Raw genomic sequence first — 17,362 nt, forward strand, 5'->3', positions numbered from 1 at the left:
AATAAAATTCCATGCTTCCTGGAATATTAAATACCATGCAGTGTACTATTTAAGAAAAGAATAGGCAGGGCGCGGTGGCTCAAGCCTGTAATCCCAGCACTTTGGGAGGCCGAGTCGGGCGGATCACGAGGTCAGGAGATCAAGACCATCCTGGCTAACACAAACCCCGTCTCTACTAAAAAAATACAAAAAACTAGCCGGGCAAGTTGGCGGGCGCCTGTAGTCCCAGCTACTCGGGAGGCTGAGGCAGGAGAATGGCGTACACCTGGGAGGCGAATCTTGCAGTGAGCTGAGATCCGGCCACTGCACTCCAGCCTGGGCGACAAAGCGAGACTCCGTCTCAAAAAAAAAAAAAAAAGAAAAGAAAAAGAAAAGAATAGGGTTAACTAACTAAATGCAGAACTCGCTTATTTTTTGCTTCCCAGCCAATTAAAAATAAGTTCATTAAAAGCACTTGAAATGATGTATTTAACCTGAAAAAAAGTTGCTAAAATTCCAATATAAATGTAATTATCTGTAACTTGCTTAACCCATCTATCCCCAAAACAGTATAGTGGGGCAAAATGTTAAAAAGAAAAATCATCCAGTGCATGTAGATGGGCACCGAGAAGCTAAGCTTCCCAGAGCATGTACAGAGCCAGCCGCCAGGCAACTCAATTCACGCACTCCTTTTCTGGGGATGAAAAGGTGCTCGTCAGATCTTTCTACGCAACTGAGAGCTCCTAAATCAAGTCAAAGGGGACCATCGTACTGAAATATTCCATACTTTCCACTGGTCCACCAGCAGGGCTCAGAGGCCATGAGCTGTTCCCCTGCCCGGGCTTCAGACCAACCTGAATTTCAGCTTTTAATGTTCTTATGGTACAGAGGGGTGCGGGATGGAAGCCATTCAGAGCCTGATGAAATGGAACAGAAAACTCCCATTTTCTGTCACCTGTCAACTTCCTGTAATTCAAATCACCCTTGAATAAAATTAAATGTGCCTTCTGTAGTTCAGCATATAAGTCGGGAGCAACTTGAGGCATTGCACAGTATTCATGAGGCAGCGTCCAAAATATATGATCGTGGTAAACCCATTTACCCATTTCAACATACTCTTCCCAGTCAGCCCCACACTTGGACATCCACTTATGATTACCATGTTTTACCTGTTCAATTAACCAATTAAAATCATGTATAGTAGTATCAGAAACAAACCATGGAATTGTTTTTCCATAAAAATGAACCTCAGTAGCCAGTTCAGAGGACAACAAGAAGTTGGCTAATATTAAATCTGTAACAAGCTCAAACCCAGAATTATCGAGAACAATATACACTCTAGTAACAGAAGCTTTTTCTCTTGTTTTCTTGCAATTGCTAAGCAATGACCAAAGATGTTCCATATCATTCAATAAAATGAAAGGTTTTAGGTCTTCCAATGAATTTAGTACATCGGTCTTCTCAGAACTACTTTCTCCACCTGAGAGAGACAGATCACACTTATTTCCCCACAGTGAAATCTGAAAAAGAAAAAGTACAAAATATTCACCCCTCTGCTGAATAGCCAACAAAACTCCATTACGTAGCAGGGTGGTGGAACATTGCTAAAAACTAATACATATCTACAAAACTCTTTAAATGCCCATCAAATCTATACTTTCTCTAACAATGCACAAACTTTGTTTCACATGATGCTGTATTAACAAGATAAAAACTGAAATTTCTAATTCATCAGTATGTAATGGACTAAAAAAAACTGGTGTCAATTATTTTAGCACTCACATTATTTATTCAGAATAAAAGTTTTTGCAGCTTAAAGATATTAGAACATCATCGGTTGCTGCAAAGAGAGGCTCAAAGTTGCCCATATAATGCAGAGTCAAGAGAAAAAATAAAAGTTTATTTTTTCCTCCTAGCCCCCGCAGAACTGCCCAGTTTCTTTCACTAACTGCATAACCTTAGGACATGACACCTCTCTGGGATTTGGTTCTCTCATTTGTAAAATTTTAAAAACTGAACAAGGTGATATCTAAAGACGCTACTTTTTAAACAAGGTCATGTTAACTAAAGACCCATTGTAATCAATTATCTTATTCCGCTTTAAATTGAATTAATACTCAATTACGTTTTGTAGAAAATAGTATGTAGGCCTATTTTTTTTTTAAGCCATAAAATTACATGTTTAGGACTTCAGGCTCGACCTGGGTTCAAACTCAGCATCTTCAGTTTATGATCATCGACAAATTAAACTTAAGCCCTCTAAAGCTCAAGTCCTGCAACTGAAAAATGAGATATTACTACTTACCTCACAGAATTAATTGTGAGAATTGATATAATACAAGCAAATAATGTACCAAATACCTGACATATAGAAGTACTCAATAAACACTAGCTAAAACAGACTACTCTCACTTGTGATTTTTTTTTTTTAATAAAGATGGGGTCTCACTATGTTGACCAGGCTAATTTCTATCTCCTCGCCTCAAGCAATCCTCCTGCTGTGGCCTCCCAAAATGCCGAGATTACAAGCATGAGCCACCTTGTCCGGCCCTCATTTGTAATTTAAAATAAGGAGAATGCATGTTCCAACCAATAGTTTTTCTGTTTTTTTAATTTTTTTTTTTTTTTTTGAGACAGAGTCTCGCTCTGTCGCCCAGGCTGGAGTGCAGTGGCTGGATCTCGGCTCACTGCAAGCTCCGCCTCCTGGGTTCACGCCATTGTCCTGCCTCAGCCTCCCGAGTAGCTGGGACTACAGGCGCCCGCCACCTCGCCTGGCTAGTTTTTTGTATTTTTTAGTAGAGACGGGGTTTCACCGTGTTAGCCAGGATGGTCTCAATCTCCTGACCTCGTGATCCGCCCGTCTCGGCCTCCCAAAGTGCTGGGATTACAGGCTTGAGCCACCGCGCCCGGCCCTGTTTTTTTAATTTTTTTTGTTTTGAGATAAAGTCTCCCTCTGTCACCCAAGCTGGAGTGTGGTGGTGCAATCTTGGCTTACTGTAACCTCCACCATCCAGGTTCAAGCAGTTCTCCTGCCTCAGCCTCCCAAGTAGCTGGGATTACAAGTGTATGCCACCACGCTCAGCTAATTTGTATATTGTTAGTAGATATAGGGTTTCGCCACGTTGGACAGGCTGGTCTCGAACTCCTGACTTCAAGTGATGTGATCGCCTTAGCCTCCCAAAGTACTGAGATTATAGGCGAATAGTATTATTTATTTTTATTTTTACTTATTTTTTGAGACAGAATCTCGCTCTGTCGCCCAGGCTGGAGTGCAGTGGCGTGATCTCGGCTAACTGTAACCTCCGCCTCCTAGGTTCAAGCTGTTCTCCTGCCTCAGCCTCCCAAGTAGCTGGGATTACAGGCGCCCACCACCATGCCTGACTAATTTTTTGTATTTTCAGTAGAGATGGGGTTTTGCCATGTTAGCCAGGCTGGTCTCAAACTCTTGGCCTCAGGTGATCTGCCCACTTCGGCCTCCCAAAGTGCTGGGATTACAGGTGTGAGCCACCACGCCCAGCCGAATAGTATTATTTTAAAAAGAGATAAATGAGTAAATTTTTTTAAAAAATAAGGCTTAAATAGTAACTAAAGCGTCCAAGGTCACCCTTTTCTAAAGTTTCCTGAAGAAATGCATACAATGGTGTCCACAATGGCCTTCAGCGACTGAGAGCAGGTTCTGTGCTAGCCTCCTGCACTTTCCCTTCACAACGTCTTCGTCTTCGCCCCAAAGACAACGTCTATCGTTAGTTTGTAACGACATAGTTTTTTGTGTAATTACTTGATTGTCTATATTCCCTGAAGATTACAAGTTTTGACAGGGAGAATCAGCCTGTTTTTGTTTTACCACTACATGCCCAGCACCTAGAATGGCATTTGCCATAGTAGCCCCAGAAATGTGTGTGTGGACAGTGGGAGAGTGCTATGACTCCTGAAAGCGATCAACATTCTCTGCAAACTAGAATGTTTTCAAGCTTCCCTTGAGAGGTTAACCTGCTGCTCACTGTGGACACCAAGTGGAGGCAACTCTGGCCCCCTTCACTTGGGAGCACAGTGACAGTGTGAAGAAGTTGTTAGCCAAATCAGATGACAGAAGATAGATGCATGCTCATTCTTCTTCACAGTTTATTATACTTATGGGACAAAGAACACATTCAAAGAAGATGATTCCTTGAAAGAATGGGCTAGCTAGGAGTCAAGAACTAGCATGCCTGTTTTTGTTTTTGTTTTTGTTTTTAATTCCAAGGCTAAGCATAAGGCAGAGTTGAGAGGAAAAAACAAAAAACAAGGTTTATTAGTTAACAATGTCCTGGGCCGGGCAAGGTGGCTCAGGCCTATAATCCCAGCACTTTGGGAGGCCAAGGCGGGTGGATCACCTGAGGTCAGGAGTTCAAGACCAGCCTGGCCAACACGGCGAAACCCCATTTCTACTAAAAATACAAAAATTAGCCAGGTGTGGTGGCATACGCCTGTAATCCCAGCTACTCAGGAGGCTGAGGCAGGAGAATTGCTTGACCCCAGGAGATGGAGGTTGCAGTAAGCTAAGATCGCGCCACTGCACTCCAACCTGGACGACAGAGCGAGACTCTAGTCTCAAAAACAAAACAAAACAAAACAAAACAATGTCCTGACAATTTTTGTTTTGAACTCAAAATATGCCTTTATTTGTGACTTTGCTTGCCCTTGAAGTCTCACCAGGGCTTTGTCGCCACCTATAATCTGTCAGCAATTTCTGTAGCTTCTATGTTCAAAGAACATCGAGGCTCTGGTGATGTCACTACCTCTTATGCTACCAACTTGGCCCCAACCTCCCTCCCCAAGTTATTTTCAGACCAACTCTCCCCATTTCCACCTTCGTCCCTGGCAGTCTATTCTCAGAAGCTTTCCTTGAAATAGTCAAACATCATTACCACTCTGCTCTCAGAGGGTTTCTCTGATGGCTTGTTTCACTTTTAGTAAAAATTTATTTAATACAAGCCATTCTGTGTCCCTTCCACCCTCCTACCTCTCAGCAACTACAGGGTTTCCTTGCAATTTTTCTCACATCTCCATGTACTCCCCACACATGCACCTGACTTACTCCTTCCCTGCCTTCAGGTCTGTAGCCTCAGCCTCCATGGACCCTTCCCTGGCAGCCCTGATCCCGTCCCCAACATCCCCAACACCCTTTTCCTGCTTTATTTCTCTTCATAGCACTTTCTAACATTTCTTTTTGAAAGTCTTCCTCACTTTTTCTGGAAAATGTGAGGGCTGGGGATACTGCTACGTACCACGTTTCCTAATAGTTCTGATTCTAATAATATGTTGTAAATTTCAGGATGTTTGCATGAATTAAAAACTAAACTGAATACAAGATAAACAAAGAAATGTAATGAAAGTATATTAATGGGCCAACTGACTACCCAAATATTATCACCCACTGATGCTAACAGCAGGCTGTATCCCAGGCTCTGCGCTCAGCACTTCACATGCAAGAATCTAGTTGAATTCTCACATCAAATTACAAAGTACACATTATCTTCATTTAACAGAGGAGGAAACTGAGACCCAGAGAAATTAAGCGACAGGCCTCAGGTCCAAACACAAATTAGCCACAGAGCCAACACACACTCAAGTCAGCTGGGAAACCAAATTACTATTATTCTTTCAAGCATGACAAAAGCTAAGCAAATTACTATGAAGTGTTCTCTCAAGCATGACAGAAGCTAGAAAGTCAGATAACTTCTTTGCCACTAAAATCATAGCCAGTCAGAGCAGAAAAGATTTCAAACCCATTTCTAGAAATTAAATGGATTTTCATCTCTTAACACCATTAGATAAAAAATGATCAATTATAGCAAAGAAAAATATTTACATGTTTTGTTAACTGTACAGCAGTTTATTTTCTGTTTAAATAAAACACACTCAGAAGATTAATGATCACATTTACCTGCAGAAGTTTAAAAAACTCATCTTTCAGCTGATTTTCATTTAGGTCTTCAATAGTTTTTATCAATTGTTGCAGGTGGGTACATAAAGCAATGACCGATTCCTGTGACTCATAGAAATTTTGCTCTTTTGATTCTTTAAATACATCAAAGTAATCGATTGGTGGACTAAAGGAGGAGAAAAACGTAAGTGAAACATTTTAGTCTGTACATTTGGATAACTGCAGTTCTTAAAAGAAAATAGCACCACACAATCTCAATAATTAGTGCTAACAGAAACTAGATATAACATTTATCTAATTGACTAACTAGAAAAACTTAACACTAAATAATCAAATTACACAAAAATCTCTCAAACTCATTTTCATTGTCAAAAGTTCCCAAATCAAGTATTTTTCTGGAAACATTAAATAGTGATAGTGACTATGTTCATAATTATTTACCCAGCAGGGATTCCAGGGCAAAAGAAGGAGAAAGATAAATTTCAAGACAACTGTTTTAGTTCAACAAACATTTTTTAAGCACCCGATGTGGCAGAGTTCTAGTAACAAATGTATAGAATATAAAAAGAATGTTTGAATACAATGCAGCAATCATTAACAGAATGAAACACAGAGTATGATGAAAATACAATGAGTACTTAAGATAAATCAGATTTAATACTATTGTACATTTTAGAAGAATGATAATTTTTCATCACTAATATTTAGGTATTTTTGGGCAACTTTAACCAAAGGTGATGTATGTGACATGACTACACCTTCATGTTTTCCAACGAGAGATTAAATCATATCATATTGGCTTAAGAAAATCGTAACTAAGAAGATATAAATACTAATTTAATAAACTTTACTGAATTGAATATAAAAGACATTCAGATTATTAGGTCTTCCAAATCAGCTACTTTTTCCATGGGCCATTCATGTTAGGGTAAAAACAATCTAAGACCGATGTAATGGGCTTGATTTGTTTTGTTTTGTTTTAAATAACATACCAGTATTTAAACATCCGAATGATGGCTGCCTCCTTCCGGCCAGTCAGTCACCTTGGGAAGCTACACCCTTATTCCAAGGGCACTGCCATTGCTCAGAGCACTTCTGGAATTCCTCTTTTGGAATTTTCTTCAGAACTTGTGGCACATCATTAAACCTCCTGTCAGTGATCACATATCTTCATCCTTTGGAGTCAATTTATTTTTGGAAACAGCCAAAAGTCTCTCGGAGTGACTTCAGTAGAATGAGGTGTGTGATCAAATTGGATAAAAACTTTTTTTTTTTAAATCAAAAATGAGTAACTAAAAAAACAGAAGACTAAATTTTCTTTTTGAGGCATGTAAACTGGCTCTGAAAGAAGTTCCAAATAATTCAAAGATGGTTTTAGCAATGGCAGCACTGCTGAAATCCATCAGTCTCTCAAGGTGACTTAAAAAGGCAAATATCATTCGGATGCACAGACCCAATCCAGTCCACCACCTGTTCTGTCTGACTCACATGCTAAGAATGTTATTATTATTATATATAATATATAAATTTATTATATTTTTGAATGGCTGAAAACAATGTGACAGAAAAGTAGTATTTTGATACATGAAATTCAAATTTCAGTGTCCATTAAATAAAGTTTCTTTAGAACACAGCCTTGCTCATTCTTACATATTATTTAAGGCTGCTTTCACACTGCAACGACAGGTTCAGCAGCTGCAACAGAGACCACATGGCCCCTGTGCCTAAAAGATTTACTACAAAAAAAAAAAAAAAGATTTACTGGCCCTCTACAAAAGGTTCTAATAAAAAATGTTCTAATGTTTTATTAACAAACCATTCATTAAAGTCACACCTCATATTAAGAATAAGCTTTATTTCTTGTATTTAAGAGAGTAAACTCACATAACTATATATAAATTCTCATTTTAGAATGTTTGCTATTTTAGAATCTTCTAAAGCTGTGTATGTACACACACTATGACCCAGTGATTCACTTCTAGGGATATACCCAACAGATGTATTCATCCATATGTTCAGCAAAAAAGTGTTAGAATATTTATAGCAGCATTCTTCCTAACAACTCCAAACTGAAAAGTACTCAAATATCCATCACAATGGATATTGTGATTGTAATATGTTGTAATTGTAGTTGTAGATTGTAATATGTTCATATAACGCAATATTATAAAGCAATGAGAATGAATGATCTATAATTATATTGTAACATATGGATGAGTCTCACAAACATAAAAATGAGTGAAAGAAGCCAGACACAAAACTATATACTGTATCATTTCGTTTCAGTAAAGTTAAAAAACAGGCAAAACTAACACAGGTCAGAACAACGGTTACCCTTGAGGGGTAATGATGGCGGTGACTGGAAGGAGACTCAAAGTGGACTTCCGGGGTCTGCAAGATTCTGCCTCTTGATCTGGGCACTGGGTACACAAGTATGTTCTTGAACATATAAGGCATGTGCATTTTTTTATATGTATATTACACTTTATTAAAGTTTTTTAAAAAATTTAATATTTTCTCTGTATTTTCACCTTTCAATATCTGAAGTGTATGTACTTAATATGTTTAAATTTCACATATGGCTAAAACTTTGAATCTTAATTTAGACTGGCAGACTATCAAAGCATGTTTCAGCATAAAATAGTAAATCAACGTAAATATGTCTGCTATAAAAGCTGGTCAGTTTGGAGTTGCCATTGACCTAGGATAGTGATCCCCCATACAAGAATCTAAAAATTAGACACTTCAGAACGACTTCAGTGCTAGCTCCATTGTAAGATGGTTCTTTATCTGCCACAGAAATCACTTTGGGAAGAGTTCTACATCCATGACTGTGCAACATTCTAGTTTCTTGAACTTAAAGCTGCATGTTCCCTCTATCCCATTTAACAATTTGTTCGCTGAACCAGTGGCTATCATCACTCCCTGAGCTTCCGAAAGAAAAACTGACACCCAAGCCCCACCCCAGATCAATTAAGCAATCTGTATTTATTCCAACGTAATAATCTAAAACTATGTGGGGTTTTTTTGAGACGGAGTTTCGCTCTTGTCACCCAGGCTGGAGTACAATAGCATGATTTTGACTCACTGCAACTTCCAACTCCTGGGTTCAAGTGATTCTCCTGCCTCAGCCTCCTGAGTAGCTGGGATTACAGGTGCCCATCACCATGCCTGACTAATTTTTGTATTTTTAGTAGAGACGGAGTTTCACCACGTTGGCCAGGGCTGGTCTCAAACTCCTGACCTCAGGTGATCCACCTGCCTCGGCCTCCCAAAGTGGTGAGATCACAGGCGTGAGCCACTGTGCCTGGCCTAAAAACATGCATTTTTGAAGCCACCTTCCTTTTCCCCCACTGGGTCATAAATGTGCAGCCAGGTTTGTGAAAATGTGCTCTAGGTACTTTTAGTCTCTGAACCTCATCAATCTCTAAAATCAAATTCAGAAACAGCATTGCTCTTGCCTTAAAAGCCCAAACTCCACCAACCCTGCTCAAGGTGCCACCCAGTTTTTCAACACTTTGGCAGCTTTGGCTCATACCACAGATATTTTCCAAAATTATGAAACCATCACCCCGAACTTCAGACTACTCTCAGTCCTTGGCAGGCATCTAAATCTACTATTTGGGAAGAATGGTTGAATAAGAACTCTAATCTGATTCACACAGTCCAGGCTCAAATCCTGGTTCTACCATCTACTAGCCATGTCACCTTGGGCATGTTAGGAATCTGTCTGAGCCTCAGTCACCTCAACTGTAAAATGGACCATAACAACGCCTACATTTCACTGGGCTGCGCAGTCACTAGAACACTGCTAGTTACTGACAGCTCCTTACATCTTCTACTGGGGTGCCTTCTCCGTGCCAAGCAGTGCACCGGAGGTTTTTTTTTTTTTTTTGAGACAGAGTCTTGCCCTTTCACCTAGGCTGGAGTGCAGTGGTGCGATCTCGGCTCACTGCAACCTCCGCCTCCTGGGTTCAAGTGATTCTCCTGCCTCAGCCTCCCGAGTAGCTGGGACTACAGGCGCGCACCACCACGCCCAGTTAATTTTTGTAATTTTAGTAGAGACGGGGTTTCAGCATGTTGGCCAGGATGGTCTTGATCTCCTGACCTTGTGATCCGCCCACCTCGGCTTCCCAAAGTGCTGGGATTACAGGTGTGAGCCACCGTACCCAGCATGCACCAGAGTTTTAATAGGGTATTTTGCTTTTAGATCAGAAGTTCTAAAACCTACCTATCAGAAAAAACAACAAATTGTGATATGAAAAAATACATATAGGCTGGGCGTGGTGGTTCATGCCTGTAATCCCAGCACTTTGGGAGGATGAGGTGGGAGGATCACCTGGGGTCAGGAGTTCAAGACCAGCCTGGCCAACATAACGAAACCCCTCTCTACTAAAAATACAAAAAAAAATAAAATAAAATTAGTCAGGCAAGGTGGCAGGCGCCTGCAATCCCAGTTACTGGGGAGGCTGAGGCAGGAGAACTGCTTGAACCCGAAGGCAGAGGTTGTAGCAAGCCAAGATTGCGCCACTGTACTCCAGCCTGGGCAACAGAGCGAGACTCCGTCTCAAACAACATAAGAAAAAAATTTAAAAAAAAAATATATATATATATATGTGTGTGTGTATGGGTGTGTGTGTGTAAGATTAAGACAAAAAAGCTAATGAACAGATTTTAAAGTTCCATATGTTTCCCAAAATAATTTTATTTTACAATTAGTGCTGACTTGATGACTTTAAATTATCCTATGCTATGTTTACGAATAGATACCAAAGGATTCCTCTTAGTCAACAAACCTGGATTTTTGGAACCTGTGATCATTAACGATAATCCAATAATCCCCATTAACTTTTCTTTGGCACTATAAATAACAGTTTTTTGTTTTTTTTAAACAGTCTCGCTTTGTCGCCCAGCATGGAGTGCGGTGGTGTAATCTCGGCTACTGCAACCTCCGCCTCCCAGGTTCAAGTGATTCTCCTGCCTCAGCCTCCCGGGTAGCTGGGAATACAGGAATGTGCCACCACACCTGGGTAGTTACATATTTTCTGTAGAGAAGGGGTTTTGCCACGTTCACCAGGCTAGTCTCAAATTCCTGACCTCGAGTGATCCACCTGCCTTAGCCTCCCAAAGTGTTGGGATTCCAGGCGTGAGCCACCACGCCTGGCCTAAAAACTAGTTCTCTATCAGATGTTTTCCTAGGAAAAATTAAATAATGCAAACCAGTCTATAAAAAGCTACTTTGAAACACACGTACTTTTAAAATCTTTTTCTAAACTAACGTTTTTTAAAAAATGATGAAAGATTAAGACTGTAATACAATAGCATGATTCACTGCTCTCATGACTCCTTAAACCAAATAAGTTGTAACATGTTTATTATCTATTTTAATAAACAAAACATATGCTTACTTTGTCCCATCCTGATTTATATATATGCAACTATTTCAAATTAACATTTTTTACTCAATAAGCAAAACTTCTTTTATTCTATGTCTTTATTAGAACCTTTAATTAATTCATGCTTTATTTATCTATTTTATTGAGACAGAGTTTCACTCTGTTGCTCAGGCTGGAGTACAGTGGCAAGATTTTGGCACACTGCAACCTCTGCCTCCCAGGTTCAAGCAATTCCCATTCCTCAGCCTCCCGGGTAGCTGGGATTACAGGCCCATGCCACCATGCCTCGCTAATTTTTTTATTTTTAGTAGAGACAGGTTTTGTTATGCTGGCCAGGCTGGTCTCGAACTCCCAACCTTAAGCGATCTGCCCACCTCAGTCTCCCAAAGTGCTGGGATTACAAGTGTAAACCTCAGGGCCTGGCCAATTCGTACTTTAGATATTTACTCTTATGTCTATTCTAGGCAAGTGGATTATAATTGCCAAGAATCTGTTAAATCGGTAACAGCTGTAGAAATGTCCATCAGTAACATTTGTAGAAATGTCCAACAATGCTATTAAGATTTGCTAAACTCAACCAAATTCAAGCTTCCACTGGTGTTTATTTTTAAACTTATCCTTTTACAATTTCAGAAAAAGTATAAATTCCTAAACATTTGCTAGTTGATGATTACACACATACCTCTGGATAATTGCTTCATGAATTCTACGATACATGTAACATTCTACGAACAACCATGGTGAGTAGAACCATCTTGATTTTCCATCACTTTCATTTAAAAGACTCTGTTGATATTCTAGGTACTGATTCCATATATCAGTATCAACAAATTTCTCAACCAAGGGGATAATTGGTTTATCTGTTTGCAATTCATTCCGTAATTTAGAAAGGAGAGAAATAGCTTTCTTTTCAGCTTCCACGCCTTCCTGCAAAAATACAAGAAAAATCAATTGTATGTGTGTCTGTGTCTGTGTTTGTGTGTGTGTGTCTGTGCAATTCCTCTAGGGTAACATATTTTTACAGACTTAAGAAGAAAAGAAAAATGTTCAAAACTACATTTTACTTCTTTAAACATTACATTTAGAACTCTTAAACTGAAAATCAAAAAACACACACAGATCTCATATGAACATAATCATGCCTTATCTATCTAAGTTCTGGTCTTTCTGTATCTTCGGTGACCATTACTACAGAGGGAAAGGAACCCCTGCCAGATTTTCCATGTCTTTCATGCTTCCATACACATTGTTCTTTCACCATTGACACCACTAGAAAAGAAACTGTGGCCTTTCTGAGGTTTCCTTTGGTAGCTCAAATTTTTTTTTAACTTGTTTTCCACCGAGTTCTAGCTAGGTGAGAGATGAGATATGCTGACATACAAGGTGCTACAATATTATCTCACATGACAGGCCAATTGGAGTGGGGACAAATGTAAAGGGATCAGAATGAAGTGAAAATGACTTGGCACCTCTGGTTTTACATCAGCAAGATTCCTGCCCCATTAAAAAAAAAGAAAACATAAGCCTAATAAGACATGTATATAATAAAATGTAGAGAATAAACATCAAGCCTGAGTATTTTTATAAGATCATTTTTATCATGTTGATATTTAGTCCCTACTTTCAGATCTGTAATTTTCTCAATATAAACATCTCTCCAATCTTTCTTTTGTTCCAAGTAGAATTTATTTTGCTGCTAGAACAAACGACTGAAGCTTTAGAGATTCTGCAGGTTCAGAAATAGAAGAAAAGAAGTTGTGGCTGACTGTTTTGAGAGGAACTCCCCCTCCTCCAAATCTCTACCCTAAAGTCTTAAACTTCAACTCTTTAACTATAAATTCCAACAACTGAGGTTTTATAGGGTATCAGGCACCCTGTTACAGAAACATATACCTACAAAGGCTAATGGATTAAGAGTGATGTCACTGCCAGTTTGTTCACTTACTTGAATTGAATTCAAACATTTACTGAACCCCGTATGTGCCTGACACTAACCTCAGGACCAGAGAAAGATGAATAAAGCCTGGTCCTGTCTCCAAAAGACACACATCTGCCAAACCAGGTAGTCTAAGGGGAAGGACGTTTGACCGCTGAGGTGGGGGAAGACAGAAAACTGTGTGGCACGGCTCCTTTGGAGGTAAGCCTGGCCCTGCTATAGGTGGGGGCTTAGGGAGCTAGGAGAACACATAAGGCCCAAGGAGAGCGGTCATTGGTATAATAGAGGAAGGAAAAAAGGACAGAAAGGCTACCAAAAGCAGACTTTATCTATGTCAACATTTTATTTACATCTTGTTCTGTGCCCGGTAGAGTGTGAAATGGGATAGGGCTGGAGAGACAATAAACTCTGCCTTCAGTCACCTGATGATTACGGGCATACAGGCCAAGTAGCAATATACAAAGACTTCATTAATTACTACATTTTAGATCACTCTGGTCGAAAAAAATGAAATTACAAAAGCACTATGGGGCCAGGCACAGTGGCTCACACCTATAATACTGGCACTTTAGGATGCTGAGCTAAGAGAATCTCTGGCATCTAGGAGTTTGAGGCTGCAGTGAGCCATAACTGGGCCACTGCACTCTAGCCTAGTAGACAGAACAAGATCCTGTCTCAAAAAACAAAACAACAACAAAAACACAAGTATTACGGTAATTTGCTTACGTATATGACCAAATACTAAAGTCAACTATCCAAATTTGGCTAAATTATACTTGTGTGATAAAGGTATGTCAGCTATCAAAATTATGTTTATGTGATAAACATTAAAACCATTCATCAATAGAATTGTCAGTGTCTGAATTAAGCTGGATTTTAGCAATAAGGAACAACAGGTGATCCCTGTGTTATGCCAGGATTAGTTTCAAACAAGACAATATAAAAGAAGTTGAAAGAAGTAGAACATTACACTCAAACTGTGTATGTATTATCTCACTCCATTTCAACTTGGCCAAGGAGAAAAGATCACCAACCATTTCTCTAAATCTCTGTTTTCAACGCTTAAAAAAAAATGTACTGGTGTATGCATGTTCTTTTACAGTCTATTGTGTAATAGAAAGATAACTGAACCTACAAGTTTAAAGACCTATATCTAACACATAGTTATCTGGATTTCTCCTCATCCATTAACTGAATGTGATTTCTAAAGTCCTATTCTGCACTGAATGTTAATGAGTCCCAACTTGAATCAGTACAATGTGTCAATCAATTATAATTCATATCACTGAGCTTTGTATAGCAGTTTGAACTTACAGGACTCAAGATCTCAAATCAGTAATATAAATACTACAACTCAAATTAAACTTGAAATTTAAAAGCTCTTCTAAGCAACTCAATTGCTTAGTCACTTGGCTAAGTCAATTGCAAGTCTGCTGCCTACTCACCAATTACAACATTAAATATATTAGAAAATACATTCTAAGGTCTAAATAACTGGCAGAAATAATTGTTGGAACACAATTATTTTCTAAATTAAAGATTGGCTGTTCTATCTCCATTTCAATGTATTACATTAAAACCAAATAAATACTTGGCCAAATAAATACAGCTATTGATTTTTACATTTAAAGGAAAATTGATGCCTTCAATAACTGTTTATTACGTTTCTGTTGAGAAATTAACAAAAAATTAAAACAATTCTTACCTCTCCATGTTTCTCAAAAAATTCACTTTTATGTCGATGCAATGTATCAATAACCTTAGTTAAGATCTGTGGTATTCTGTCTTTAATTGTAAGATATGCAAATGATCTAGAAAAAAGAGTCACATGCATTATATTACTTAGTAGCATCTATACTAGAAGATTGGCTTTTAGTTTCTGGAACATTTCATGTATATTAAACTCTTCATACAACTATTAAAAGGTAGACAAGTATTGTGTGATTACTATATTAAGACATAAGAAAACCTGAAAACTTCTCTGGTATGTCATGGAAGCCAAATTGTCTCGGGGCCTCTAATCCCAGATTCTCCCATGTAGTCTGTTGAATCATTCTTATCTTTCATATTCTATTGCTTTTATTTTTCTAAATCAGAAACTCGCTTAGCAATGTGACAGGATAGGGAATAGATTAGCTTAGAAATCAAACAGGCTCTTGTCCCAGGTCTACTACTATCTAAGTCACCTGCTAAGAAAGGTGAAAGAAGCAGTGCATGTGAAACCCCTTTAAAGTGTCTAATGTGCTTGAACAACATAAATAATTAAAGGTACTTGTAAGCCTGTTTCTCTCGATTCTGTCTGTATTCTGAGTCAGTTTTAATTCTTTCCAAAGTTTTCCCCTTCTCTGCCTTCTCTATCTGCACAATAGACTCCTTCCATCTTATTCTGCCCCTAAGCAAATGAAGGCATGCTACTGTCTTTCTCCCAGTCAAAAAATTAGAGATTTTATAGAAGTGTCCAAAAATGAAGCAAGCTGAAGAGATGAAGAAAAACTTATACCCGCATTAAAAAATTAAAGATATTCTTGATTTTATTCATACAAAAAACCAAGATTTACAGATTATCATTTTACATCATTTTAAGGAAATACATGATTCAGGTAGAAACAAAGCTTTATTTGGTGGTGAAACTCCGTGCAGTTTTAAACATAGAGCACAGAGTTTAGCTGACCAGTGTTTTTATCTTCGGATCACAAGAGACAATCGTTAAATTATTAGGTTGTAACTCGGGTATTTCTTCAAAAGGTTTCCTCAAATGATAGCTATAGAGCTTTAAGAAAAAAACTGCAAACACTTTCTTACTCTGTGGTGCTTTCAGTACCACCCAAAATAGTGATTAGGTTTTAATGTGTATAATAACTACGTTGACCAGAATTTAATTTTTAAAACTCATTAATGAAAGAACACTAATACCTCAGAGGGGGAGCAGGAACATTAAATCAACTGCCACTTGAATTTCCGCAGGCAGTAGGTAGAGTAAGTCCTTTTTTGAGATTTTACTTTAATTGGAAAGTATTACTGTTTTCCTAACTACTACACTTCCTGCACCTCTGGAGCAAAGTCTCTGGCCAGGACTGGAGTGAGGCCAGAAGCCCTAGGGCGCAAAATTGAAGGAGACACTCTCTATACTTGCAGGACCTGAAACAGTGCCTGCTTCATTTGGGCCATTGGCGCCACTTTCTTGGCCTCAACCTACTTTCCGCCCAGGTTTATTTGCCTCAAAGTGTTCTCGTCTTTTGCAGTATTTTGAAGTAAGGACCAATTTCAAATATAAATTTGGCCATTCAATTTATGCAAATGGATGTTCCTATTTGCACGGTCACCCACAACTTTATCCAAGAATCTGTACCGTGATGACTATAAAGCAAAAAACTACAGACAGTTCTTACTGTGAGATTACGATTTGATCAACAGGAAGAAACCCGTTTCTTAATAGCTCTGAGATCCCCAACTCTTACGGAGAATTTTAACGCCCCCAAAGCGAGTTCATTAAAGTGAATAAATAGAAAGTGACCGCCAGGAACAGACCACGAAGCTGAGCCCTGTCCTGATCCTTACGAGCAGGCGCCGCGGGCGGGCTCCCTCCCCGGGGCCGCCTCCCCTCGCCTCCGAGCCAGTCCGCGAAATCCGCAAAGGCGTCCTGGGAAGCCGCGCCTGGCGGCGGGACTCGAACGCAGCCCACCGGAGAGCGGGCGCCCTCCGCTTAGTCCCCACAGGCTCCCGACGAGGCCCAGCTTTCCGCAAAAGTGGGGAAGAGAAAAGTAAGACGAACCCCACGTCCTGTCCTGAGAGAGACGCCGGGACGACTGCCATTACGTTCCGCGATCCCGGCCGCAAAGATCGGCGCTCAACCGCCGCAGAAACAGAGGCGTTACCGCCGCGAAGGAGGAGCTGAGAATGGGGGTGGTGTGGCTTTAAAAAAAAAAGTGCTTTTGAATAAACAAACTTTATTTGGTGCCCGTACAAACGGCAAACAGTGGCTGGCCAGAGGACCCAATCTTCCGGGGACGAAGGCGGGGACAGCGGAGGGCGACTAGAGAGGCGGATATGGAAGCAAACGAAAGCCGGAAGCAGGTAAGGACCGGGAGGTCCCAGGGCCTAGGGAGCGGAAGAGGTCGCGGCGAC

At 39.6% G+C, this 17,362-nt stretch overlaps 1 protein-coding gene across 1 annotated transcript; it reads right to left on the reverse strand.

Moving 5' to 3' along the window:
- Positions 1–257: 257 nt before the first annotated feature.
- On the reverse strand, positions 258–17,331 carry ARMT1 (acidic residue methyltransferase 1). The gene is given in 6 exon segments (XM_010383603.2): positions 258–815; positions 818–1,499; positions 5,906–6,071; positions 11,984–12,228; positions 14,943–15,048; positions 17,010–17,331. Coding segments are annotated over 6 exon segments (1,323 nt in total). The 5' UTR covers positions 17,051–17,331; the 3' UTR covers positions 258–732.
- Between the last annotated feature and the right edge of the window lie 31 nt (positions 17,332–17,362).

Source organism: Rhinopithecus roxellana, chromosome 4 (assembly GCF_007565055.1).
Source record: "Rhinopithecus roxellana isolate Shanxi Qingling chromosome 4, ASM756505v1, whole genome shotgun sequence".
Lineage (NCBI taxonomy): Eukaryota > Metazoa > Chordata > Mammalia > Primates > Cercopithecidae > Rhinopithecus > Rhinopithecus roxellana.